Genomic DNA, 27,314 nt, shown 5'->3' with positions numbered 1-27,314 from the left:
AAAAGAATTCTTGATGATTAAATAAGTGGACTTGCTTTTAAATAAGCAAATAATGGAACTTTCAAAACTAAAAGCAGTTAGCCTAGAAAATTCAATACTACTATTTTATGGAATAGAGTTGCTACAAAACAGCCTATTAAGTTGGAAAAAACAAGACAGCAGACAACGATGGTTCTTCCGAATCCTTTTTAGAAAGGTGGAAGGTGAATATTTGATTGCTCTGTCTGTTGGTTGGTGTTAGAGTAGAAAGTTGAAGGAGTTCTCTTCTATCAACCCCCAGGTTTCTCTGCGAAGCAGAACACTTCTAACAGTGATGGTAGGTAGTGGTTGGATAGGGAACGTTAGGATACTGGAGAATTTGGAATAGCAGTGGTGCAGATTCACAGAACTGTTGAGCAGGTCTGAGGGTCCAAGTGAAGATGGAGACTATGACTTGGATTGTAGTGGCTGTGGTCCACATTGGTGCAACTTCTCTCCAGTAATGTGTAGGTTGATAAGGCAGATGGTTGGTATGATCTTTGATTGGCGTTTAGCTGGTCTTTTGAAGCATAAATACAAGGGATGCTGAATTTGAGGATATTGTCAAGGGAGTCTGTATGCAGTTGAGTATAGGATTGGGGTAAGAAAGTGAACTCACATGGTAATTTATAGATGTGGGGAAAGGGAAAGTAGAAGACACTTGAGTGTGCATAAGGTTGAAGGACAGAATAGCCAGAGTTAGAGAACAACTGGGCAGAGAGGAGGTTGGTGATGAAGCTTGAACTTGAAGAACATGAATAATTCACAGTGATAAAGTCCAGAGTGTGGCTATCAGGGTGAGTGGCTGAAGTAGGGTAATAGTAGGATAGTAGATTCATTTATACAGTAGAGAGTAGGATTTGATGTAAAATTGAGTCGGAAATCCAGGTGTCATATTCCTCAAGGGATGTGTGTGATTGAGAAGGTGGATAAAGATAAGAGAGGTAAGGATGAAATTGGAGGGTGGCATAAACACCAAAGGAAAAGGATCTCTTTTATGAGAATAGAGTAATAATCTGGAAGTAGCCATAGGAAGCTCTTGTCAGCAATCACCCAGATCGCCTGTCTGTCCCTCTGGTGACATTTGTCAGTGAGGCAAGGAGGAATTCCTAGTTGGTTATTTAGAAAATAATAAAAATTTAAAAATAAAGTTGAGGTTTTTGTCCATGCATTGTCCTTCCTGGTTTAATGAATGCAGAAATACAGGGCTGACCTCCCTTTTCTCCCTTCAGAGTTTTTCCCTGAGTTTATTTTATCATTTTATGATTTATTTTCCTTTAGGAATGCATAGTGTTTATTTTAACCTAATTGCCTCATAGGAAATATTGGAGCCAGGCATTTCAGGGAAGGCTTTGTATATTTTACTTCCTTAAGACTCTTTTCTGGTCAGAGGGAAATACTTAAATCTGGTTTAATCCAGCTTATGTAACCTAGTTAAATCAACATTCCCCAGCCTGCTGAAGTCATTGAACCTTGTAGTATTTATCCATGGAAAATACTTTTCCGTGACCAACCATAGAGACAAAACAAAAAAAAATGTCAGTAAGACTTGTTATCTCTTTGCACATAACGATTTCCATCGATTGTTAATATTTATTAACAGGAAATACTTACTCCATCTAGCTTTCTTTATAGTCTGGAACATGATGGCTGAGAAAGAACCTAATAAAATCTGTGAAGTGGCAAGGACCAAAGGGCTTTTAGTGGCAAGGACCAAAGGGCTTTCAGAATTGTTTTCCAAATTTTCAAATTCTAGGACAAAGTGGTTTATCTTTTCTTTCTTCCTCTCTCCCTCCCTCCCTCCTTCTCTCACTTCTTTCTTTCTTCCTTCCTTTCTTCCTTTCTTCCTCTCTTTCTTTCTTTCTCTTTTTCTTTCTTTCTCTCTCTTTCTCTTTCTTTCTTTTTCTTTCTTTCTCTCTCCTTTCCTTTCCTTCCTTTCCTCCCTTTCCTTCCTTTCCTCCCCTTCTCCCTTCCTCCCTCCCTTCCTTCCATACAGTAAAGCACCCAGATCTTAAATGTATAGTTCAATAAATTTTTACATATATGCATACACTCATGTAAACCTTACTCAGCTCATAACATAGAATCCTTCTATCATTCCAACAGGGTCCCTTCTGCCTCCTCCCAGCTGACTATCTTCAGAGTGAACCATTGTTCTTACCTCTGCTATCATAGATTGGTTCTACATATTTTTAAAATTCTTTTATGTCTGGCTTTTTTCACTCAATATTTTCTCTGTGCAGTTTCTCCACATTGTTGAGTATAACTGTAACCTGTGGTTTTTCGTTGTTGAATGATATTTAATTGTATGAATATCTCCTAGTTTCTCTATTCCACTGCTGAGGGACATCAGATAATTTCCAGTTTGGGGCTCTTTTGATTAAAGGTACTAAGAATATTCTTGTACATATCTTTTGATAGAAAGAAGCACTCACTTCCATACCAAGGAATGGAGTTCCTGGGTCTTTTAGCCTGAATAGATACTCCAAAGTTTCCAAAAGTGATTATTCTAGTTTACGCTTTGACCAGCAGTTCATGATAATTCAAGTTTTCCCACATCCTTGTCAACACTTGGTATTGTCAGTGCTTTCAATTTTAGCCATCCTAGGAGAGTTGTAAGAAAAGTTTATTCTTGAATTAAAACCAAGATAATTTTAAGATGAATGAATCAAAGTATAGGTTCAAGCAGAGGGCCATTAATCTTACAGAGCTTATTGGAGCGCCACAATTAGAAAATAGTAGATTTGTTGAGTTGATGTTTATTTAAATATAACCCCCAGATCACCTGCCTCAGCCTCATTCAGGATGCTTGGTAAATATACATACTCCTGGTTATATACATAACCCTGATCCACTGAGTCAGAATTCCTGTCCTCGAATTCTACATGTGTACCAAACTCCCTTAGTAACCCTTATAGACATTAAAGATTGTATGGTATGTACACCACTACATACATATTTGAATGACAGAGATCTCAAATGGCAATGTAGAAACTGGGTTAAATCTATGTTGACTGTATTTTGAGGCTAACAATTGAGGTACTCTGAAATCAAGACAGCCTCAGAAAATCTCAGTCACCCTTGATGTCCACAGATCTCACATATGGGTAATTGGAATTCTGCAGGGAAAAGAGAATGAGGCCAAGGAAATATCTGAATTTTCTTCAGGAGGCTGAGAATTTTCCAAAGTTAGTGCAGACACAAAACCATAGATCCTAGGAGCTCAGAGAACACAAAACAGGACAAATACCGAAAATCAATCAGTCAAACAAACAAAACACGTGTAGAAACTGAGGGTAAAGGAACTTAAAATATTGTTCAAATTGCCCAAGCAAATACGTGAAACAGCTAGAATTTAAACCCAGGCAAACTGACTCCAGAACTCCTACTCGTTTTCTTTCCATCTTTATTAAGGTATAACTGGCAAATAAAAATTATGTATATTTAAGGTGTTTGACTTGATGTCTTGATATCGGTATGTATTGAGAGGGAAAAAAACTTCTACTCCTAACCATTCTGCTGTACGCATCTTCATTTAAAAAAAAGAAACCACACTCCCCCACACACACGTAAGATCATATATTATGTGTAACATAAATGTGTAGCAGACTTTATTCCCCATTTCCACTGAGAGAGCCCAATTTGCTCAACAGGTTAGAGCCCATTTTATCTCTTTACCTTTGTTTTCATTAACCCTGTTGCAACAGCAACCTGCTTGAAATGAACAAATCCTCTTTAACTCTTGGAGTTGCATTGAAGGAACTGGCAGGCTGGCATGAAGATACAGTATTTCCTACACTGGCAGATGCTAGCCTCATCTCTCCAATGTGTGGAGAGATGCAATAAATCAGGAAAGAGGCTGTGTACGCAATTCAGAATGCAGGGTGTGTGGGCGGACTCTCGAAAGGGATTCTGATAAATTTTAGAGATTGCTTACCAGCAAGTTCCTTTTACCCCATTTCACTGTTTTCTGGTAGGCTTCTCCTTTTTAAATGGCTTGTAGCAACTAGTTACTAGTATCAGATTTTTTTTTTTTAACAAAGGACAACAATAAAAGACAAACAAGACCAGGCCTTACAAAAGACTTGTCTAATCAAAGGTCAGATTGTGAAATCTAAAGATGCTTAAAATTTTTAGCTAATTTTTAGATAGTTCTGCTCTGATTATTTGGGTAAATGCCAGCATCTGCTTCTCATTGTTTCTGCTGTATCAGTCCAGTGCCCCTACTTCCACATCTCCTCCCTCCCCAACTCACGCACACACTCAGAAGAAAGTTTACTACAAGCCATTGCTCTTTACTAGGAGGGAAACGGGGAAGGAGATTTCTAAGGATTAGGTTACATTCCATAGATGAAAGGTTGTGGTTTTACACACAATAATATCATTCAGCCTTTGACCCCTCTGGCTCTTCTGGCTGTAACAGTTCCCTTATAAACCCTAATCCCTGGACACTGTCAGCCTAGATACCATACAGGACTTTCATCTCTGTCAAGAAAACTTTCAAATAAAGTTTTATCTCCTTGATGTTTCCGTGTTACTTCTCCATTTGCCTCTCCTGTATCTTACATATTTCTGTCTGATATTCTGATCTATGAGGACTTGCCTTTGATTAAGGGCCTTGCTCCTTAAATGTTCTCTTGCAGTTTCTCCACTTTATCAAAAGATTGGAGGCACCTCTGGTGACCCCACATCTCTGGCATGCTAAATCTGGGTGTCAAATGCAAGCTTTGATTTGACAAGCCTCTTCCATTTCTAATTTCAACACCGATTTAGCTATACTGAATTATTTCTTTTGGTAGGCATACGATTTTCTTCTCCTCAAACTTCCCTGTGTTACATAGGTTTTTCATAACTAAAGGCAGTGGATTGTTTAGAATCTAATCTTGGACACATGTGCCTTTTTTCTTATGGAAAGACAAGGAAGTGGAGCTTCATAAATCAGAATATTCGGCTTAAATATAATTTATAAGGAATACAGGAAATGTAAATCATGCTAAAGAAAGGCTTACTTTCATCTTACAAGTTGGATTGAAAAATCATGTGGCTACATTTCTAAGTGATGAAAAGACATTCTGAAAATGAAATGTCAAGGTTAAATGTAGAGGCACATTTAGTGGATATTTGAGCGATCCCAATGTCCTCAAAAGTTTGTGTGTGTGTGTGTGTGCACGTGTGTGTGTGTGTGTGTTCCCAGCGATGAATCTCATGACTTAGCTCATTTAAAAGGTGAATTCTCATCGGGGCTAACTTCTGTGTCCTTATGAGCTTTTAACGTCTCAGTACTTTAAAAAAAAAGCCTAGAGCTGTGATAATCCAATCCAGAAAATATACAGGACTCGAGGCAAAAAGAAGCCTGGAAGACTACTGCTTTACTGTCAAAGAAAATCTGAAAGAACTGTTATAGATTCAAATTTCAACTGTGTCCAGATTTCGTAGCACTCTATGATTAAGGGAGAAATCTAGGAATAGTCACTACAGACACTTGTGTTCCTTATGTTAGAAGCAAGATATGAAAATGGTTCAGATGGCTAGGATTGGGATGACATGGCCCTGGAAGATGCAGCCCAAACCAATAGAAATTTGGTGCTTGGGTAGAGATTGATGATTTTAGAATCGACAGTTCTATAGAGTCATTTCTAAGGATGGTATCATCTTATTCTTCAGTTTAGGCACATTTTGAAGCTATTCTTTACTGTAATAGTGAAGTTGGAACATTTGACATCTTTATGTAGAAGACTTAATTTAACCAATATAGTTTTTGTTGACTCCAAGCTGTTGATGTTATGATAGCAATGAGTTTATCAGTTATGTTTTTTCAATCTCAGTTCTGTTTTTATGGACTGATCAGTATTCAGCTCTTCCTTTGACAGAGACTGTCTCCTGGCTTGTGAGGGTGTATGTTCTCACGGTCACAACATGATGGAGTGTGTGTGCTGATTTACAGATTTTTGTAGCTGAAGGCATGTATTCTGCTATGCTCCATTACTCTGCATGCAAAGGAAGACATTTAGAATGTAAAAAGCAAGCTCACTTAGTTACTGAGAAGATGTAGCTTCTGCAAGGGGTAAAGGACAATGCTACATTTCCCTGTGGCTTTGTTGTTTGTGAATTTGACTTACTTGTGTATCCAGGTGTCTCCCGATTTAAGGAGACCCAGTATACAAAATCTAAATTTGTAAAATGAGGGATCCATGAGTCTGTATTTGTCCTTCTTATTCTCTTGTTAAGTCACAGCTTTTGACAATAACTTTGACAATAACTTTTTACAATAGTGCCAAATTAATATTCAGTGTGGTACAGGGCTTGAAGTCTGGGAGTGCCAGATCTGACCCAAAGCATCAATTCTTCTTGCTGGGGGGTTTTTGTCAGGATCTTTAACCTCCCTGGGCTTAATTTTCTCATCTGAAAACATCAGACAAGTAATTGTGCTTGTATATAAGAATCTGATGCGATAATTCATGTCAAGCATATAGATACTTATGTGTGTATGAAAATCTATGTGTATCTGCATATATACATATGTATTTATGATTTACATAGAGTGTTCTATTATTACATAGCGCTACAGTGTTGAATGGAAAATGAGACACACGTATAAAATCAATAGATGATGTACACATACAATTTTTAGCAGCAGATTTATCTTAGTAATTATGTATTGCAGAGACCACTATTCACTTTCATTCCCCGCACACACACTTACTTACTATGGAGGTGGGTGACCTAGAGGCGTACTGGATGGGCCAGTGAATCCACCTGGGCTGTTTTAAAATCATCACAGGCAGCATGTCGTGTTCATGTCAGAGACTCAACCGGGCATCCCTTTTCCCAGTAAATCCCTGTCAGAGTTTGGGTTCCCCAGAAAGCAGGCTCAGAGAAGGAGATCTGGGGGTTAGGAGTTTGTTGGGTGGTGTCCTCCTGTTCACCACCTGCTGGGAAAGGGAAAGAGGCAGAATTCAGGCTGTGATTCAGTCATGACAAGATCTCAGCCAGCCCCAGTTCTGGAGCTGGGGTTGACCTTTGGAGTTCACTGGGGGCTGGGCTAGCTGGGAGCTGGACTTCTACACCTTCTTCCTCCCAGCCACCCCACCAGTCATTGGGTCCTGGCTGCTTTCAGGAAGAGAGTCGTGACCTCGGGCAAAGTGGCTCTTTTCAGCCCAGAGCATTGCCCAGAAGGGCCGACAGCTGAGAGCGGTCAGCAGGCAACTATCACTCCCAGCAGCTGGGGAGTTCTTTAGGCCTCACGGGGGATCTGAGTGACATGGCACAGAGTCTCCCATTCAGTAGAACCGATTATTGTCAGAAACTGATTTGGCCTAAGTTATCCGGTCTCTACTTTTCTCTTGTCTTTCTCCCTCGATTTTTTCCTTCTCGCCCACCCTTCCATCAATCACTTATCGTTGGCCTGCTGTGCAGCGCGGGCACTCTAGTGAGGTCCAGAAATTAAAATATTTTCAAAAAGAGATTCTCTTCCCTTTCCAAAGCTTCTATTCACATGCAGAGACAAGCCAGGCAGCAAAATGGGCAGAAGCGATGAACTATGGAGTTGGAAAAATAGTAATTCAAACTTCTGCTGTCTCTTACCATCTATGTGATTGTGTCACCAAAATTCTCAAGCCACATTTTCCTCATTTTTAAAATAGGGATAACAGTTAAACCTATCCAGAGGACTGTTCCAAAGAATAAATTAAAGAATGAGAAATTATTCACATTTATCCCCAGCCCATCATAATTGTCCAATAAATTATTGATGTTTTTATTATTGATAATAATGATGTCAAAGGTTTATGAATCCATTTCCATGTAACTCCTTTACCTTTGCTGAGTAAAACAAAAGATACCTCACCTAGGAGAAAAGCTCAGGGATTGAATGACCAGGTGTGTTAGACTCTACCCTTCACATACTCTGTACACTAGGGATTCTGTGCCTCGAGGGCCTTCCATTGCAAGGTATGCTCTAATGACTACTCCTGGCTGGACTCCTCAGCGTTCAGCGCAAATGGTCTCTTCTCTTTCTTGAACTACGCTCCTGCTGACACCTCATCCTCCCTGATATTTTCCCTGTCTCCAGTCATTCATTAGCAGTGTGTCCCAGTTGGCCTGTCTCACTGATGTACCCACTCAGTGCGAGAGGTCCTCAAAGGATCAGCCTTAGGGCCTCTCCTCTGTCCATTCCCCCTTCTCTTTGACAGTGGGTTTCTATGTCAACACTATGATGGTGGTTCCCAAGCTAAACTCCAGACCTGACTTCTCTTTGAAGCTCCAGGCTTGTACTCCACGCCCATTTTGCATTTCTGTTGAATATCTCATAGGCATGGGCAGTTCAGATTTATTCCATGTCCTGACCAGAAGTATTGATCTTTTCCTTCTGACTTGTTCACTCAGTGTTCTCCATGTCAGCAGTGGCCCTTTCTTTTATTTTATTGACCAAGTGAGAAACACAGGGATGATTCTTGCTCTCCATTTCTTTCTTGACTCAATACCTAATCTACCACCAAACCCTTTCATTCTACATTCAAAATATGTCCTCTCTTCACATCTTTATCACCACCTTCTAGTAGAAGCCACCGTCATCTGTGGGCTCAACAACAGCTCCAGTTTCCCAGCTAGTTTCCCTCCTTCCAAATGTCACATAGACCCTCATCTGGGACATTGTTTTTATAGCCAGAGAGAGTTTTTAAATATAAATTGTATCCTGTCACTGCCCTGCCTAAAACTGTATTTTGACTTCACATCACAGTTGGAATAAGTAATGGGATCCTTGATCTTGCCTCCAAGACCAAGAATGATCTTACACTTGCCTGCCCTTCTATCCTCATCTCAAGCCATTGACCTCTTCTATCCTCGTCTCAAGCCATTGGCCTCTTCTATCCTCGTCTCAAGCCATTGGCCTCTTCTATCCTCATCTCAAGCCATTGACTTCTTCTGTCCTCGTCTCAAGCCATTGGCCTCTTCTATCCTCATCTCAAGCCATTGACCTCTTGTATCCTCACCTCAAGCCATCGGCCTCCACCCGTCCCACAACCCTACCTCACCTTGCTGGCCTTCTTGCCTTCACTAAAAGTAGTAGTCTACACAGAACATTTGCATTTTTTTTCTTCCGCCTCCACCCTCTTTCACTTCACTCTTCACCAGTCTTTCTCATCCTTCAGATAGTAGTGTACTTCCCTCACTAAACTACAGCTCTGTGAGTACAGAGACCATATGGATTGTATTCACTGCTATACCCAGCACCTAGCCTAATGGCTGCATTAGAAGACCATTGTTTTGTTTGTTTGTTTGTTTTGTTGGGGGTTTTTTTGGTTGTGTTGGGTCTTCGTTGCTGTGCGCGAGCTTTCTCTAGTTGCAGCAAGCGGGGGCTACTCTTCGTTGAGGTGCGCAGGCTTCTCATTGCGGTAGCTTCTCTTGCTGTGGAGCATGAGCTCTAGGCAAGTGCGCTTCAGTAGTTGTGGCTCGCGGGCTTCAGGTGTTGTGGCTCACGGGCTCTAGAGCACAGGCTCAATAGTTGTGGTGCACGGGCTTAGTTGCTCCACGGCATGTGGGATCTTCCCAGACCAGGGCTTCAAACCTGTGTCCCCTGCATTGACAGGCAGATTCTTAACCTCTGTGCCACCAGGGAAGCCCCAAGATCATTGTTTATTAAATGAAGGCTGAACCAAAGCAGGCATAGCCTTTCTAGACACAGTGTGAATTTGAATCAGGTGTCTTGGTTCTAGTCTCTGCTCTGGTAATTACTAGGCATGTGACTTTGGGCAGGTCCTTTCACTTTTCTGGGCCATTTTTTTACTTTCATAATGGGGATGATACCATCTCTTCTCCCTTTCTCACAGGGCCATTCATTCAGCAAAACTTCAACAAATATCTACCACGTGCCGAGCACTGGAGCTACTCAGTTAAATGAAACCCACATTCTCTTTTATAAAGAGCCTAGAATTTGGAAGGGAAGAGAGTCATGTGAACAAATTCATGATTATATTATAATATAGTAAATGTAATGCTAGAAACAAGGCACACCTTTATGAAATCTCTACTTTAATTTGAAAGAAATGTATTGAGTCAGGTACTATGCTAGGCACTTTCAAATTTCCTACCTAATTTTACTTTCACATAGAAAGCTCAAAGCGTTGAAAATCCGTATTCTCATTTTACAGATGAGGAAACTGTGACTCAGTGGCCTTAAGTAAGCTGCTTCAGCTCACAGCACTAACCCAAGCTTTCTACTCCAAGTTCAGGTTGCTTTCCCAAAATCAAACAAATAAACAAAATTAAACTAAGTTGTGATTATATTATTGCTAGAAGAATCAGTTAACTAATGTTGAACTGAAGTATTTTATAGCCAAATCTAAGTCAGAAGAGAAAGTTGTACCAAAGAATCTCACTTTTCCTTCCACTTCCACTTTTTTCCTAGCTTTCCCTGGGTCCATTTTTATTATCACTTATGCTTGATTATAGAAAGAGTATATTATTAGCCACAGTGTGTCTTTATTTGTACCCACAGTAAACAAAGTGTTTCCTACAACAATGATTTGAAACTTTTTGAGGTTAGAGAACCCTAGTATGTGACATTCTGGTCCCCAAATACTGACCCTAGTGTGTGGTTACTGGAGAAAACCCAAGTGGGTATTGCTTTGTTTTCTTTCCAAATAATTCTTGAAATGTCTTGTTGCACCTTACAGTTCTTTAGGGAGAGCTCAATTAGAGATTAAACATATGAGATATACATCCTATAATAATGGAATTATAAAAAAGGAAGTAAGGACAGCTAAGTGACCTGAGCCCTCAAGCAGTGGCTGAGAGTAACAGTGAGGGAAGCAGTGTACAATGTAGTATATGTATATACTACCAGTATAATTATAAACTGGCTGTACTGTGTAAGGCGGATGTATAGTACATTTCACCTGTGGGAACAGAGGGACCCATGGCTCATCAGAAACTCACCTGTAGCAAATCCTCAGTCTTAGGACTGGTCATCATCATCATCATCCATTGATAACTTCTGTTGAAAGCTTATGGGCCAGGCACTGTGCTTTCTTTGTATCATCTCATTTAATCTTCATAAATATGCCTAGGACAGAGAGAGTGTTATCATACTCATTAGTAAGGTGAGTAAATGAAGACTTACATCAGGTTAAGTAACTTGTGTAAGGTAGCATGACCTGTAATTGGTGGAGACGTGTTTTGCGCCCAAGCATCTGACTCCACAGGTGTGCCCTTGACCATCATAAAGCCATTGGTCTGTGCTGTCAGGGTCATCCAGTTCCCCCTTCCCCTGTGCTGCCAGTCTTCAGGGGTGATGTAACTCATCACAGCAAGAGTTCTCTCCCTTCCCCTTTCACTCTGTTCTTGCCACCTTCCTCCTGCTCCAGCATCGTGATCCCTGGAATGAGAGAAGGGAGAGAAGAAAGCTGTCATCCATGCGTGTCTCTAGTTCCACAGTCCTTAGCACCATCACTCACCTGGGCTACCAGGGGGCTGTTGCAACCCTGAAAGTCTTTTTGCAAAGTCAGGGTACTGGCACTACAGACATGGCATCACATGTACCTGCAGTTGCAACATGGGACTGTTCCCTTCAGAGTCTACCACACCCTCTAACTCGAGTTTCCCTTGACAAAGTTCATTTTGACACTGTCCAAATCTTATTTCACTGGGTTATTAAGCAGTATTCTGAATGTTGGCAATAGAAAAGTGAAAAGATACACCCTCGCTTTAAGGACCTTTAAGTAGGGGAAGAGACACTTGTAACAGCACCTTATACTTTACCTGTAGGTTCCGAGGGAAGCCAGGGAGAAAGTAAGATCTGAGCCAACCCTTGAAGCCCATCAGACAAGAAGTGGGGAGGGAAGACATGAAAAGGCAGAACATGTAGGGAGACACGAATAAAGGAAACACCAGAGAGAGTCTGATCATGCTGCTTACCTTATTCCAGCATAACTTTTAGTGATGTAACCTGTTGACATCAAATCTTGGACTTTAAGTTCGATTAGCTTATTTTTTTAATATCTTTATTGGCATATAATTGCTTTACAATGGTGTGTGAGTTTCCCCTCTATAACAACGTGAATCAGCTATACATATATCCCCATATCTCTTCCCTCTTGCGTCTCCCTCCCACCCTCCCTATCCCACCCCTCTAGGTGGTCACAGAGCACCGAGCTGATCTCCCTGTGCTATGTGGCTGCTTCCCACTAGCTATCTATTTTACATTTGGTCGTGTATACATGTCCATACCAATCTCTCACTTTGTCCCATCTTACCCTTCCCCCTCCCTGTGTCCTCAAGTCCATTCTCTATGTCTGCGTCTTTATTCCTGTCGGTGAGCTGATTTTTACTCCCTCTTGGAGGACAAAAGGGAACATTATGTAGATGTGCATCCTTTATTGTCTCTTCAGCATTGAAGCAATGCCAGACAGTGTCAATTTTTATCGTCTTGGTTTCCTCAAAATTTTGTCACATCAAACAGGGGAACCTTATTTCACTACCATTACTCTTTTATTCATGAGGACTCTTCAGTTGAACCTCATTGGAAGTGTTGTGGTTATGGGCTTTGAGGCATTTCAAGATCAAATGCATGGAAATGTTTACTTGTAGAACTGAATTGGGATCCTTGTTCGTCTTGTACGCTTTGGAACTTTATCTCCATGAATGTGTTTCCTCATCCTTAAAATGGAGAAAAGAATGCTTCCCAGGGTGATTTGTGGATTAAATGGAGTAATGGATGGGAACTGGCCTAACACATAGTAGGTGCTTTTCTCAAAAGTACGTTTTGTGTTGGTTTGCTTCCTTATCTACCTGAGTCCCATGAATGTCTCTTGGATTAGCATTTTGAGAATCAGTTAGTTGAAAGCAAACATCTACGTCATTGGTTCTCAACCAAGGGTGAATTTGCCCTCCAGCAGACATTTGGAAAAAATCTGAAGACATTTTTTTTTTTTTTTTTTTGGCCACACACGTGGCATGCGGGATCTTAGCTCCCTGACCAGGGACTGAACCCTTGCCCCCTACAGTGGAAGTGTGGAATCTTAACCACTGGACCACCTGGGAAGTCCCTGAAGACATTTTTGACTGTCACAGCTGGGAGTAGGTGCTACTGGAATCTAGTTGGTAGAGGCCAGGGATGCTGCAAAACATCCTACAGTGCCCAGGACTGCTCCCCACGACAAGGAATTAGCCAGCCCCAGATGTCAGTAGCGTCCAAATAGACAAGGTCAAGCAGGTAAGACCTACTCTACTTGCATGGCATATTGATGACTTTTGAAATTTGGGATGTACTAAATCAAATTTTCTTTTCCTTTTGACCACTACCTCCTGAGAAATGATACCCACTGTCGTCATCAGGATGCCATCCTTTCAGGTGCTTCCATCATAGTTTTGGAGTGAACTACAGCACTCCCTATAGCATTTTGGGTGGGACCCTCAGCTTTCTTCAGGTCTGCTTCCTAAAAATGGCAATGACACTCTCTGTTCTACTGCCTTCATTGAGTACTTAATCAGCACAACATGGGGGAGAGGGTATCATTTCATTCCCAGTTTACAAGTGAAAAAACTGAAGCCTAGAAAGGCGAATCATCGCAACAGTAACCGTGGAGCAAATCAATGGTCAATCCAGCCCTGACTTTCAACTCCAAACCCAAGACCTCTTTCTTTTTCACCAAAGCTTTCCTAACAGATCGTATGGTCCTCATGGTCATTGTTATAGGTTTTATCACATAATTGCTTTTAGGATGTTTAATACCTTCTGATCTTACATCTGCAGGTAACTCTTCAGCTCCCCAAAGACAGGAGCACTGTTTCCATCTCTTCTGCTGAATGTTTCTGGAGCTGGGCTAGTACTCACGTGTTAATCTTTCTACCAAAGAAATCCCTGGTATTAATAAAGTCCAACATTGAAAAGTTTAAGAAAAAAAACTAATCTATAGGTATCAGGAAGAGAAAGTCGAAGTAGCTTTGAAACTTTTTTAAACATCCCTTTGGCATTGGGTCACTGGCTCAGATGAATTCGTGCGGAGAGGCCAGCAAGCCCAGTGCCTGCCTCTTCAGCAGATGAGCACTGTACATGTCGGGCTGTGATGGCCATGGGTGCAATATCGACGGGGAGGGGGAGGCTGTCAGCAGACATCTCACGGGCTTCCTGGTAATTAATTTTAAAAGATGCCTGATGCACGGTGGGCTGCTCACCTAGTGACATTCAGTTAACAGAGAATCCCCAAGACAATGCATACAAATTCGGACAAATAAAAGCAAACGTACCAAGAGGTCTGGTTTGCCTATCAAAACCAGAAAGACCTTGAAGGTGGCTTATGATATCATAAATCTTCGGCTGTAGTCTCTGATATGTTGATACTGTACTTCTTCGCTTGGAAAATCTGCTCTGAGGTGCAAGGGAAGTAATCACTGAGTCTCCCCAGGGACTAAAACAGAATCCCCAAACAAAATGTTTTAAGGTTTTCTTTAATTTTTGGAGGGGATTTGGTAACTCTGTGTGCTACCAACAACATCAAGGCTTTAGCCTTTAATTTACTGCCTCGAAGCTATGTATTCCTTCTTGGAGAGCTGAAAAATAGTGCACAGCCATATTTCCCCTCTGTTTGAAAACCACTGTAAAATTTCTTTCTGACTTTATATTTCGTGTGAGAATTAGCATTATTTTAGTTTCCTCCTATTAACATCATTGGCACCTGAATATATTCAACCAAAACCCTAGATTGTCTAAAACAGTCTTTTTATCCTGGGATAAACCATAATGGAAAAGAATATAAAAAAGAATGTATGTATGTGTATAACTGAGTCACCTTGCTCGACAGCAGAAATTAACACAACATTGTAAATCAACTATACTTCAGTAAAAAAAAATAAATTTAAAAAATTTAAAAAGTCTTTTTACCCAAGACTGGTTTAAAAAAATCAATATACAGTTCCCATCAGTATGGTAAATTACTTACAGTGATCGCAGTGCAAATGTCCGTTAACCCTTCTCTTCCTCAGCACAGGGAAGGGGCCTTTAATTTACTGCTAACATTCTGAATGTAGCCAAGTAAGTGACCAGGCTTGGCAGTGGGCTGCCTTCTCAGGTAGAAGTGAGAGGAGACTCATTGGTCCTGGAAGGTTTTGTGCACATTCTCTCCAGGAAATAAAGCAATGGGTTGGCTGACCTCAGGGTCCTGTTCACTGTGGTACTGGTGATCTGCAGTCACCCTTAGGAAATCAGGCACTGGGTTGGGGGTTACCTAAGAAGGTAGTTTTACTCTGCACGTTAGGTTATAAAAAACAGAAGGCCTGTTCAGACTAGTCATCAACCACCCTTGGTCTCGTTTGCTGTTAACCTGGAACAGGCCGCACAGGGTGGAATCTCAGAACCTGAGGTCCATTCCAAAAGTGAGTTGAAACCCTGAAGGCAAGGTTGCCTGAATCCCTTTCCATTGCAAGTGGGAGGGACATGGGGGAGGAAAGGTTAAAAGTCAGATGTTGAAAGTGGCAACTTGTGAGTCAAATATGACCCATGTATATGCTTTGTTTAGCTCTCATAATATGGGGGGAAAGGGCAAATTTTAAACTAGGAGGTTTTGTGAAACTTCTAGATTTTCCGTTCTTAACTTAAAAATAGGAGCAGTGGCAACACTCAGCCTGTATTCTAGCATAGCAAAAATGGGTTGGAATTGCACATTTTAGGAAAAAACCAACAGCAAAATATCCCATCCACTGTCATCCACCAAGTCCCAGTTGTCCCTTAGATTGGTCCTCTTCACGCAGTTATGTTATCCTGGCAACATTTGAGTTTGTAACCTCAGGTGTAATTGGATAAGGAGGTGGCCCAGGTGCATCAGGACATACAGAAGTATGCAGTTGCACTTAAGGTGTATTCCACATCGTATAATAATTAAAATACCAAAATTTGCCAATGATTCACTTTTTGAAAGTAAGTTACCGTGGGTTCTCATTATTCTTACTTGCCTACACCCTGATGGGCTTTCTTGAAATGATGATAAGCAGGACAGTACAGCAGCTCAACTGAGAATTCCACATAAGCTTGGCTCTGTAAGTCAAGATTGTCTTGAGTACACGTGGTACAAATGAGCTCAACTTGCTCCCCGCCCCTCCCCCCCTTAATATTGACTTATATAAATGAGAAACCCAGGGGTATCTGACTTCAGGCAAGGCTGTTTTTAGGAAATCAAATAATATTTACCTTCCTCTCTCCCTCCCCCCCCACCTCCCTCCTCTCACCACCCCCCTTTCTCTTTCTCAGCTCTGCTTTCTCTGTTGGCTTAATTCTCTAGCAAATTCTCTCCATATGGTGGCAGAGACAGCCACTGACAGCCAGTCTAAGCTTATATTGCCCCTTGGGACATGCTCTAAGTAAGAAAGAAAGAGACCTTCTTCCCTCTTAGAAACCATAGCAATTCTACTAAATTTTATTTGCCCTGTCTGGGTCACACACCCAGCATTAAGAAATTTGTTCCGTGCCTCCACTGAGTCAGGCTCTAGCTAGGTGGTTGGAAACATCCTTACATCGTGGGAGGAGGTGGGAGGGAATCCGAAAATAAAAGGTAAACATAATAAGAAAATTATGTAGTCCTTTAGAAATGAAAAGTCCTGTAGGAAAAGCCCCACCAGTTGGGGAAGGGCAGCCCTCCCTGCCAAAGGCAAAGCATGGCTCCTTTTACCAGAAATAGGCAGGGATGCAACGTAGGCAAAAAACGAGGCGTTCATAATCTACAAATGAGTGTTTTATGACGGTGAACATCATCTTGTGTGTCAGATGTGCTGCTTCAGGTTGGGCAGAAAAAGGAAAAGAAGACTAAAACTGGCTACCCTATAAGGTAGGCATCCCAAAATGGCATGTGAGACTCACATGATGTGCTCCATGCCCAGCCATGTCAAGCTTCTCAGAGTTCCCAAAGTGGACCATTGGGTTGTCATTTCCGTCTCTGCCGAAGCTGTTTCCTGTGCCTCCAGGGCCCTTCCCCCTCCTACTCACTCTCCTGACTTGTGTTTTATTTAATTCAAGGACCTCAGCTAAGTTAGGTGCGCCTCCTGTGGGCTCTGGAAGAATCCGTACTTGTCCCACTGGCGGGGAAGTTACCTTTCTCCTCCTGGTTCTTCATCGTGAAATGTGTTCAGTCCCTGGTACAGACCTAGACCTTGTGTGATGAAGGAAGGATGAATCTGTTCCACAGCTCCTCTCAAAGACCCCCCAGTCCCCTGTCACTCTTCACTGTGGGAAGACTGGAGGGTGGTGGCCATCACAGCCTTGTGCATCGTGAAGTTATGCCCGTGTTTGCACTGCTTGCCTTTAAGTCCTCGGAGACGGTGACCTTTTCCGGCTCTCATGCTCCCTACACAAGAACAGCAGAAGCCTGCTTGGGGGGCATGTCAGGCTATGGGAAGGGTTCCTGGGCAGCAGTTTAGAGAGGTGGTTAAAGAGCATGGCTTCTATGTATATTTGTCTCCTAGATCTGCAGCTTACTAGGTATGTGACCTTTAGCTATGTTTAGTAGCTATTAATCCATTAGAGATAATAAAAGTGTCTTCACAGAATTGTTGAAAATGAGGTAATCCGTGTAAAGCTCTTAGAACAGTGTTTAACACTTAGTAATGGCCCGATCAATGTTTGCTATTATTATTGTGATGACGAGGAAGAAGGGGAGTAGAAGGAAGGAGGACGAAGCAGCCTCAGCCAGCCAAGAATGGTAGTGCCCCGACTGCATCATCATGGTGGTTCCAGTCTGCAAAGGGTGTGTGTTTGTATTATGTCATTTGATTCTCACAGTCACCCTATGAAACAGTGTCATTGTCATTCCCATTGTAGACCTGAGGAGATTAAGACTCAGGTGTGATTTCCTGGGCATTTATCTCATGATCCCACGCTTCTGTGATTATGCGTCTCTCCTTATATCTCTGTTCCACAAATTCTGATTTTGGAGTCACGGTGAGATTGAAGAAACATGGGTTCAGGCTGTGGTACCCTGATGGTATGCCCAGCACCTGTCACTCTGTTCACTCTGTTGCTCTGGCCCAGCCAGGACTGGGGTAGAGCCAGGGGCATCTACCTGGTGTGTGACACAGACCTTTACCTGGGATCAGATTTGGAGCTAACCTGTGCGCAAATGGCTGTTTGTCTGGGGAACTGTACAGTGACCTCTATTTCCAGAAGAGAAGAGGCCCTGTAACTCGCACTCTTTGGGGAAAGTGGCATTCCCCAAGCACTTGCAGTGACACCAAGACTTTCCAGTAGGGTAGGAGCTGAAGTCACATCCTTTGCCCCCCGCTCCAGTTTACCCTGAAATTTCCTGTTGGGCCTTATGACATGTGGTCATTCATCTTGGAAAGCTGTGACAGGGCTTCTCTTACAATTCTCTGAACAGACTATGGAGGTCATCTGAACTAGAGACCACAAACCAGATTGGGCCTGAAAGTCAGAGGCACCTGCCTAGACCCAAGTCTTCCTTCCATCTCCTGTGTGGTTTTATACTTTCTCTGAGCCTCACTTCTCCGTGGAACACAATGAACCCTGAGCCATACTCAGAAATCTCAGGTTCCTTCCAACTTGTAACAGACTGAATAGTGGCCATTCAGAGATACAGGTCCTAATCCCTGGAACCTGTAAATGTTACCTTATAAAGAAAAAAGTCTTCGTAGATGTGATTAAAGATCTTCGCAGGAGGAGATTTTCCAGGATTATTTAAGTGGGCCCTAAATCACATCACGTGTCCTCATAAGAGAGAGGCAGGATGAAATTTCCTACACAGAAGAGGAGAAGGTGATGTGAAGATAGAGGCAGAAATTAGAGTGATGTGGCCACAAGCAAAGGAATGCTGGCAGCCAGCAGAAGCTAGAAGTATCAAGGAACGAATTCTCTCCTACAGCCTCCAGAGGGGGCGTGGTCCTGCTGACATCTTGATTTCAGCCCAGTGACACCAATGTTAAACTCTGGCTTCTAGAACTATGAGGGGTAAATTTCTGTTGTTCGGAACCCCTGTATTTGTAACGTGTTAAGGCATCTGTGAGAAACTAATACGCTGCTCTCTAAGTCTGTTGTCAGTTACCTGTTCTCGCTGCCCATCTGCTCAGCAAAGCTTATAGTCTCACTTGGTGCTTGTTCCAAAGCAGAACAAGACACTTGTCTTTCTTTAAGCCTGTAGGAAAGTGAAGTGGTCATTTAGTCTCAAGTTCTCTATTCCGTTCAACTTGGCAGTTGTTCCTATGTTCGACACCAACAAAATGCTACCTCCTTCCCGTTACATTCAATTTCTCATTGTCGGTATTTTCCTGTCTGAGAGTCGGTGTCCAATCAAGTCTCTTGAAGCAGAAAAGCCACTAATTTAACAACCTTAAGATCATCAGTAGTGAGTAAAGAAAACAACATTCATTTAGTGGTTCTAAGTATATCCGTTCAATAAATATTTCTTGTGCACCAGCACGTGGGCAGCAGTAGGGAACCTGTGACAGTGGAGAACCTGACAGGAAAGGTACTTATTCTTATGGAGCTGGCATTGTATTAGGCCACATGCAATAAAGCTTTTGTGTATATGCTCACGCTTCAATTGCAGCAAAATTCTTATTTCCAAGATTGCTAGCAGAGCGTCAGATCCATGTTTCTGCTGGGTGAACCTCCTTTTGGAATATTCCCTGTCTTGGATTTCTACAAGGAGTCCTGGGAAACAGTTTTAGCACCCAAGACAACTGTTGGGGTTAAGCAATACAGACCTTAGGTCATAAGAGGTCCCTCTGATTTCTCTAAGTTCCATCACGGCATGCCTGTGCTCACCTTAGCCCAGTCAGCTCAGAGCTTTGGGATCTGAGGAGAGGATTGAACGAATGAAAACACTGTGGGGAGGAAAGAAGACTGTCGTAACTGTCCTCCTTTGTGTAATTCCATACTTTTCATTACTTCTCTGCATCCCAGGCGCTCTCAAAAGAAAAAAAAGAATAGCACTAATACTACCATGATTTCCTCCCTCTGGTACACCCGCTCTGGGAGCAGTGACTCAGCTTCCTGCCCTGAAAGGGTGCCCCCAGCCATTGGTGGCCCAGGTTGAAAGCCTGAGTCATCTCTGATGTCCGCCGTTCTCTCATGCCCCACTTCTAGGTGTTGTAATTCAGAATTCTACTACTTCTCACTATGTCTTCACCTCCACCCTAGTGCAGGGCACCCTGGCTTCCTGTTTTGACTGCCCTGGCGGTGTTCTGACTCTTCCCATCACTGCTACACTTACTCTCCACCCCCAGTTCGTTCCCCACATACTGACCAGAGGGATTCTTTTCATACGTGAGATTATGCCCAAGTCATCCCTTGTTCAAAACTTTCCCCATTTAGAATAAAATCCAAAGTCTTCACCGAGGCCTAGGAGGCCCTGTATGATGTGGCCCCTGCCTTCTCTTGGGCCGCATTTCCTACATACTTATCTTGCCTACTTTGCCCTAGTCAACACTAGCCTTCCTGCCATTCCTCTCATTGCCTTGACACTTCTGTGTGTTCCAGGGTCACCTCTTCAGAGAGGCCTTTTCTCACCACCCGAACTACAACAGCACCGTCCTTCCAGTAGGGGTCCCTGTCTACCCCTATATATTGGTTTATTTGTTTGCTGTCTGCCTCTCACGCAAATGGTAAGCTCCACAAAGGCAGAAGATACTACTCATCTCTATCGCTGCAATACCCAGAGTAGGGTCAGGCATATGATGGTGCTCAGTAAATACTTAATAAAGGAAAGGAGTAGAAGGCCCGGCTATGATCAATATGGAGGACTTTAAGCCTCTTCCAACTCCAACAATCTATGAGTCTGTGAAGGGCCCAGCAGCCTGGTCACCGAAATGCCATTTAGAACCAGTTTGGAGTATCAGGAAATTTAGTTGTTGCTTCTTTTTTTTTTGATTTTTTTTTTTTTCTTTTTTTGGCTGCACCCCGAGGCATGTGGGATCTTCCCTGACCAGGGACCGAACCGGCGCCCTCTGCAGTGGAAGCACAGAGTCTTAACCACTGGATCACCAGTCCCAGTGCTTCTTTTTTGAGATTGGGTTGACTTTTCTCTCCTTGATCCCTCCCTGTGTAGGCAGCTGACCGCAGAGGCAGGTGGTCATTCAAGACACTTGTGTGAGAAAACATAGGAATGTAAACGCCATAATAGCACTCCTCTATTTTCTGCCTACCATAGCAGCCTCCTCCATCTACATGGTTACTGGACTCTAAAAAAAATCTTGGCTTTATCCCATAGTCTTGGTCTAACTGTTACTTACTCCCTAAGTCCCAGGTTAAATATCCTTTACTCCCTGACAGCTCCTTGATACCCAGACTAGTTTAGCTCACCCAGTTCTGGGCTCCCGTATTTGCTCTTTCTTAGGATTGACCCATCACATACCTGTAAACATTGATCGTTAGCTGCCTTTCTTATCAGTCTGAAAGCTCCAGGAGTGACCCTGTCTTGTTCCTCATTATCCAAGCATGAATAACAAAGTGACAAGACACAGTGCTCAAAAAGTGTTTGTTGAATTAACAATTGGATTTTTATGATAAGCAACAAAAAGTTACAATATAAATTGAAAAAAAAAAGATGCAATTGATGATTGACTGCTTGTCACCACCCTGACCCACACTTGTTTGGACACTCTTTATTTTGTGGTCAGCGGGGGGGGGCGGTCAGGAGATTGCTAGGACGGTTCCTCCTGTAAATGATCTAATGTTTCTGAAGAGTTTTCAGAACCACAGACTTAAATGGCTCTGTAGAAACCATCCAAGAAAGGCAGCAAATTTTGTTCATAAATTCCTCGGTGTACAGATGATGATCTTTTCTAGAAGTTGTTTTATCAGGAAACTCTTTTATATAATTTCCCTTAATCTTTCTCCTAAGACTCTATTTTCTTACTGCTGAAGATAGAGCACACCTAAAGGTGAAGTAGTAAGAATTAGAAAAAGCTCTCATGTTTTCAGTATTCTTTAACTTTTCTCAATTTTCCTATCAGTGGAAATAATGAAAATAACAGCAAGAACATCTTTAGTCTCAGGGCTGAAACAACTTGAACAGTCAAGCCTATAAGAGGTGAATTGTTGATAGGTACAGTTGTTTGTACCACACAACGTGAAATGCACGAACTTTTTTAACTGGTAGAGTTTTGTTACTTGTACATTCAGAGCTGATGCTTTTAACCCAAGTAGGAGATAAAATTCTGATAGGGCTCATGTATCCACATTTTGATCAGTCAGATGCATTCATGGAACAGTTGAAGCTGGAGGTTCTTGGGGGAAGGCGACATCTTTGTTTCTTTGTCTGCAAAGAAACTGAACCATGCACACTGGAATAAAACCTCCCTTTGAGCACTAATGATGGACCAGCCAACCTCTCGGGACCAAAGCTCCCAAGTATCTTACCAACACCTCAGCAACTCTGGCTGCTGAATGTCCCAGTTTGTAAAACCACAGCCCAAATAGTGAGGACCAGAAAAGGGAGGAGGAAGAGAATTAGATCATCTGAATTTCATGGGTTTTTGCAGTATTTATTGTTGAGTTGAGGGCCTATATAAAGAGCTAAATATCTGCTATTTGGAGACCAATTATCCACGTAAATGATACCCAAGTCCCACTCAGTGTTTTCTGAACATCACTTCAGGATCAAGGTCTGACAGCAGAATACTTGAAGGCAGGGCTGTCCCGGAAGCCTGGGACTCAGACTCAACACTCCTTAGCTCTGCACCTTTGAGTATGCCAGTGCCCAGAAATTAGGAAAGGGATAGCAAAGGAAATCTGAAGTCATCAGTTGACTTTATATATATATATGTTTGTTTGTTTGTTTGTTTGTTTGGCTGCGTCAGGTCTTCGTTGCAGCACACAGGATCTTCGTTGCGGATGGGGCATCATTCATTGCTGCACGTGGGCTTCTCTCTAGTTGTGGTGCGTGGGCTCAGTAGTTGCAGCACACAGGCTTAGTTGCCCCACGGCATATGGGATCTCAGTTCCCCGACCAGGGATTGAACCCACATCCCCTGCATTGGAAGATGGATTCTTAACCACTGGATCACCAGGGAAGTCCCTCAGTTGACTTCTTAAAAACATGTTAAGTTCCAGTTGCAAGGCCAATTGCTGCTGTAACGAATTACCACAAACTTAGTGGCTTAAAACAGCACAAATTTACTCTCTTACAGTTGTAGGGGTGAGAAGTCCGAAGTGGGCCCTGTGCAGCAAAAATCAAGGTAGAGCTGCACTCCTTCCGGAGGGTGTGGGAGAGGATCAATTCCTTGTCTTTTCCACCTTGTAGAAGCCTGCCTTCCTTGGTTGTGGTTGCACCTCTCCAGTGTCTGCTTCCATGGACACATCTCTCCCCTCTTTGGCTCTCCTGTGTTGCTCTTTCACCTATAAGGACCCGTGTGATTAGATTGGACCCACCTGAGTAACGCCAGTACTCTCCCATCTCACGATCCTTAACGAAATCACATTAGCAGTGTCCCTTTTGTCATATAAGGTAAGAGACTCACAGGTTCCTGAGATGATGTGGACGTCTTTGGCAGAAAGAGCATCATTCTGCCTATCGCAGAAGACAGTCAGAACTACGTGAGTCTGTGTGTGTCCTGTGCTTCCTCTCTCATGGCCATCATGATCTGCCCACTGTTGCCAAGCTACCTCAGGTTCCCCTTCCCCCACCTCTTTTTCCTCTTCCACATGCAAATTTTACTGAAGCTTCAGACTACCACCCACCTCCACAACTCCCTGCACTCACTTCCTTGCCAGGCACTGGTCCAGAGCCAAGTCGATATTGGTGCGGTGCTCATCAGTGCTGCCCATCAAATATATCTCTTCCCCCCTACCACCTTCCTGGCACGTGATAGAAGCACAGTTCAAGTGTGGACCCTTGGCGGGTGGGAAAGTTCATGTGATTAGTTCTGGCCAAAAATTTATAAATGACTCCAGGCTGAGCATTTCATTGATACTATGAGACCTTCCAACACCTCTCTTTTCCCTCTGGTACAGTGATCAACAATGTTCAAAATGGATGGACTTGCAGTCGACATGTAAAATAAGCAGGAAATAAACTTTGTCGTAGCCACTGATATTTTGGGCTTGCTTGTTACTGCAGCGTGGACCCTAACTTATCCTGACTGATGCATTTAGCAAAGCTGAAAGGGAGGTAGAAGAGAAGTATGCACAGCATGGGTTGCTCTTAACTGGTTCTCCCTGTTCACCTGTCTCTACTCAGAGGCCACATAGGCTTCCCTGTTCCTCAGATTAAAATGCCCATGAACCTCACCTTCTGGCTGTTGAGTTTATTTTTTGAGGAGGTAGAGAATTTAGTTCCTGAAGCATATATCGTAGTATACCCTGAGACTTACCATTGATCACTGGTGGACTCTGTCTTTTCGTCATCAATTAAAATGAAAAAAGACCTGCAGGTCTGGTGCCTGGGGTTGTTGGAGGGAGAGTACAGGGCCGTGCTATTCTCTTTATTTCTTGTGCAGGTCAAGCACAGAGTAGAGAGAATTGGGGAATTTGATGGAAACCACAGTAGCAAGGGAAGCATGCAGACTGCCCCACCCCCCGCCACCACTCAGGAAAAGAAAGAGGTTGAAAGGAAACTATGCCAGGCTGCCCAGGGCCCAGGGTGTCTGTTCTGAGGGTACTCACACCGGAGGCTCCTTGTTTTTGCCCATGCTCAGCCCTGCTGGAATTTTTTCCTTAGGCCAGTGATTGGGTTCAGCGTAGCTCCCACCAACCAGGGGTGCAGCAGGGGAGGTGGGTGCCTGCCGATAAAACTGGACCTTCAAATGCATGTTTCACAGAAACATTATCGTAACCTGGTTAAACAGTGCCGGAGTTTATCTATAAGCACAGTTAGAGCATCTAAGTCTTCAGCTGGCTTATCAGTGACATGGGCTTTTATGGGTGAGCCTCAGAGCCCATCACCCAACAGAGAGCATTGTTTCTATGGAAACATGCAATCTGTGACCCAAATACCCAGGTTAAAATGTTGCTGATTTATTTAACTCAATGTGTGAGTCAATTGGGGATTGCCAATATTAGATAAAAATTGAAGTTCTTTTTTTAAAGTTGTGGATTTTTTTCCATCCTGCCTATCCATTCCGTCAGCAGGCATAATGGAGGACCCTGTATTCTAAAGTGTCTGTGTTTAGATGGAAACTTCTGTTATGGCAGGATCAGCCCAGAGGAAGATGGAAATCCTTTTCCAGCCATTGTTCATTTGCTTTTCCTCTTATTTCTTGAAACCCTGCAGGGCGAGCCCTGCTGAGACTTACAGACAAAAAGCTTGAGCGAATGGGGATTGCCCAGGAGAACCTCCGGCAGCACATCTTACAACAGGTGCTCCAGCTGAAGGTGCGAGAAGAAGTCAGAAACCTACAGTTACTCACACAAGGTATCCTGTTGCTGCCTAGTGGGTGGATGGAAGGGGAGATGGGAGGAAAGAAACCCTTACCGTCGTGACAGAAGGGAGCCAGGGAAAAACTGGCTTGTTTTGTTTTGTTTGCAGAATTTTCTTTTATTAAAAAAAAAAGTATACAGATTTAAAGGCCACTTCCCTACTAAAACTTCTCTTTTTCTTAGCTCACTAGAGGGAAGGATGTACAGATAAGTAATGGATAAGCAAACAGAATTATCTGAGCTAAGTTCAAGGTCATCACATACAGCTATATAGGTTGTGCACTGCACAACCCCCAGAGTACCAGTTACATAGATCAGTATACGATTGCACCACCTAGAGTTGTACAGTGTGCAGCCTGCACAACTGTACAGTGCAGCCCCAGCTATTTTAGTCTGACTACCAGTTTTGAGGGGGCCTTGGAATTTGAGTGATTCCATAGTTCATATGGCCATGGTATAAGTGGGATTTTTTTGTTGCGTTTTGCTTTACTTCGCTTTTCACTGAGAGAAAAACATTTTAGAGGTGTGTGTCTGTCTGTGTGTGTGTGTGTGTATATATATATATGTATGTATATATAAATACATATATATGTTTACACACACTCTCTAGAAATTTTGAGAACCCTATTTATCATCTTAAAAATAGAATAGTTTTTTAAATAGACTATAGGGAATTTAAAACTGCAGTATTACAACCATATAGTTCTAAACAAGAATCATTAATAATTTCAATATGTTGAAATCACTTAAAAGCCCTATAACTGGAAGTGACAGAATAAAGCTGGATCTTGAAGAAAACCTTAAGTTACACTATAAATTATATGTCTAGGTAAGATTTGGTTGCTGTCAACCTCCATTAACTATAACCCTTTATTTGTTTTATTTTAATGTCCATTGTACACCATTTTAAATGAAAGGATGATAAAATATATATTTTTGAGAGCCTTGGTTATTTTTCAATCTGCAGACTATTGTTAATTGCATGCATACTGATATTGGAGAAATCTGGATCAGCCAGATTTCATGTTATTGCATTTAGATTAACCAATTAATAGTCTATTTGCCTGGGGGAAGTAATGTACTGCCTGAAAGATGACTGTTCTAGAAGGATAAATATAGACTTCGAGTGATATGAAATATATTGTTTACTTGATATACGTTGTTTGCATTGGTCTCCAGAGACTTCCAATGGTAAATTTACAGATACAGGTACACTGAGTGACTTAAACGTGAATCTGACGTACTGATACACTTTTAAGTTCTTTTAAGAAGTAAACAGAGATTCAAAGGTTTATCACAAGAATGTCCATTGCGGTGCTATTTATAAAACTGAAAAATTAGAAACAACCTAGATGTTCAGCAATATGGAGAGAATCAGATAATTCTATTTGAATTCAGAAGATACAATATAATATAGTCATTGGAATTATATCTTCGAGGAATATATGACAACATGGGAAAGTACTCAAGAAGTAATAGGAAGTAGGGGGGAAAAGGCCATGTATAAAATGTTATTTATAATATGAGCCCAATTTTGTAAAAAGAACATATTTTTATATGCACACAGAAAAGGGGATGCAAATGGTTTTGCCAGTATTTTGATAATGGTTCTCTTTGGGTGGTGAGATTGTGGGTGATTTTAACTGTTTTCTTTATATTTTTCTAAATTTTCCAAATCTTCTACTATAAATCCATATTACGGTTATAATCAGAAAATGCATTCACATTTTGTAAGCTTCAGTCACAAGCGTCGTTCTGCCCTGTTCTATTTAACGTCTGGGGTTTCCTCAGCTCTTTTGTTTTCCTCCCGTGGTGATATGTAGAATGAGACCTGAACTCATCCCGTGCACCTTGGACTTTTTTTTTTTCCCTCTGCTACTGTCAGCCTGCAGTGTGTTTGCTTTGCAAAATCATTTTCTACAACTTTCATTGCCCTAGA

At 42.2% G+C, this 27,314-nt stretch overlaps 1 protein-coding gene across 2 annotated transcripts in view; it reads left to right on the top strand.

The window, feature by feature from the left end:
* SAMD12 (sterile alpha motif domain containing 12) overlaps positions 1 to 27,314 on the top strand; it is a 410,354-nt gene that overhangs the window by 209,938 nt on the left and 173,102 nt on the right. For both annotated transcript variants that reach the window (XM_033419918.2, XM_004265368.4), the window contains exon 4: positions 25,230 to 25,370. In XM_033419918.2, the coding sequence (XP_033275809.1) occupies positions 25,230 to 25,370 (141 nt within the window). The remainder of the gene's footprint in view (positions 1 to 25,229; positions 25,371 to 27,314) is intronic.

Source organism: Orcinus orca, chromosome 17 (genome assembly GCF_937001465.1).
Source record: "Orcinus orca chromosome 17, mOrcOrc1.1, whole genome shotgun sequence".
NCBI classification, from domain to species: domain Eukaryota; kingdom Metazoa; phylum Chordata; class Mammalia; order Artiodactyla; family Delphinidae; genus Orcinus; species Orcinus orca.
The sequence above is the reverse complement of the archived record's forward strand: the minus strand, read 5'-3'. Positions and strand labels throughout refer to the sequence as shown.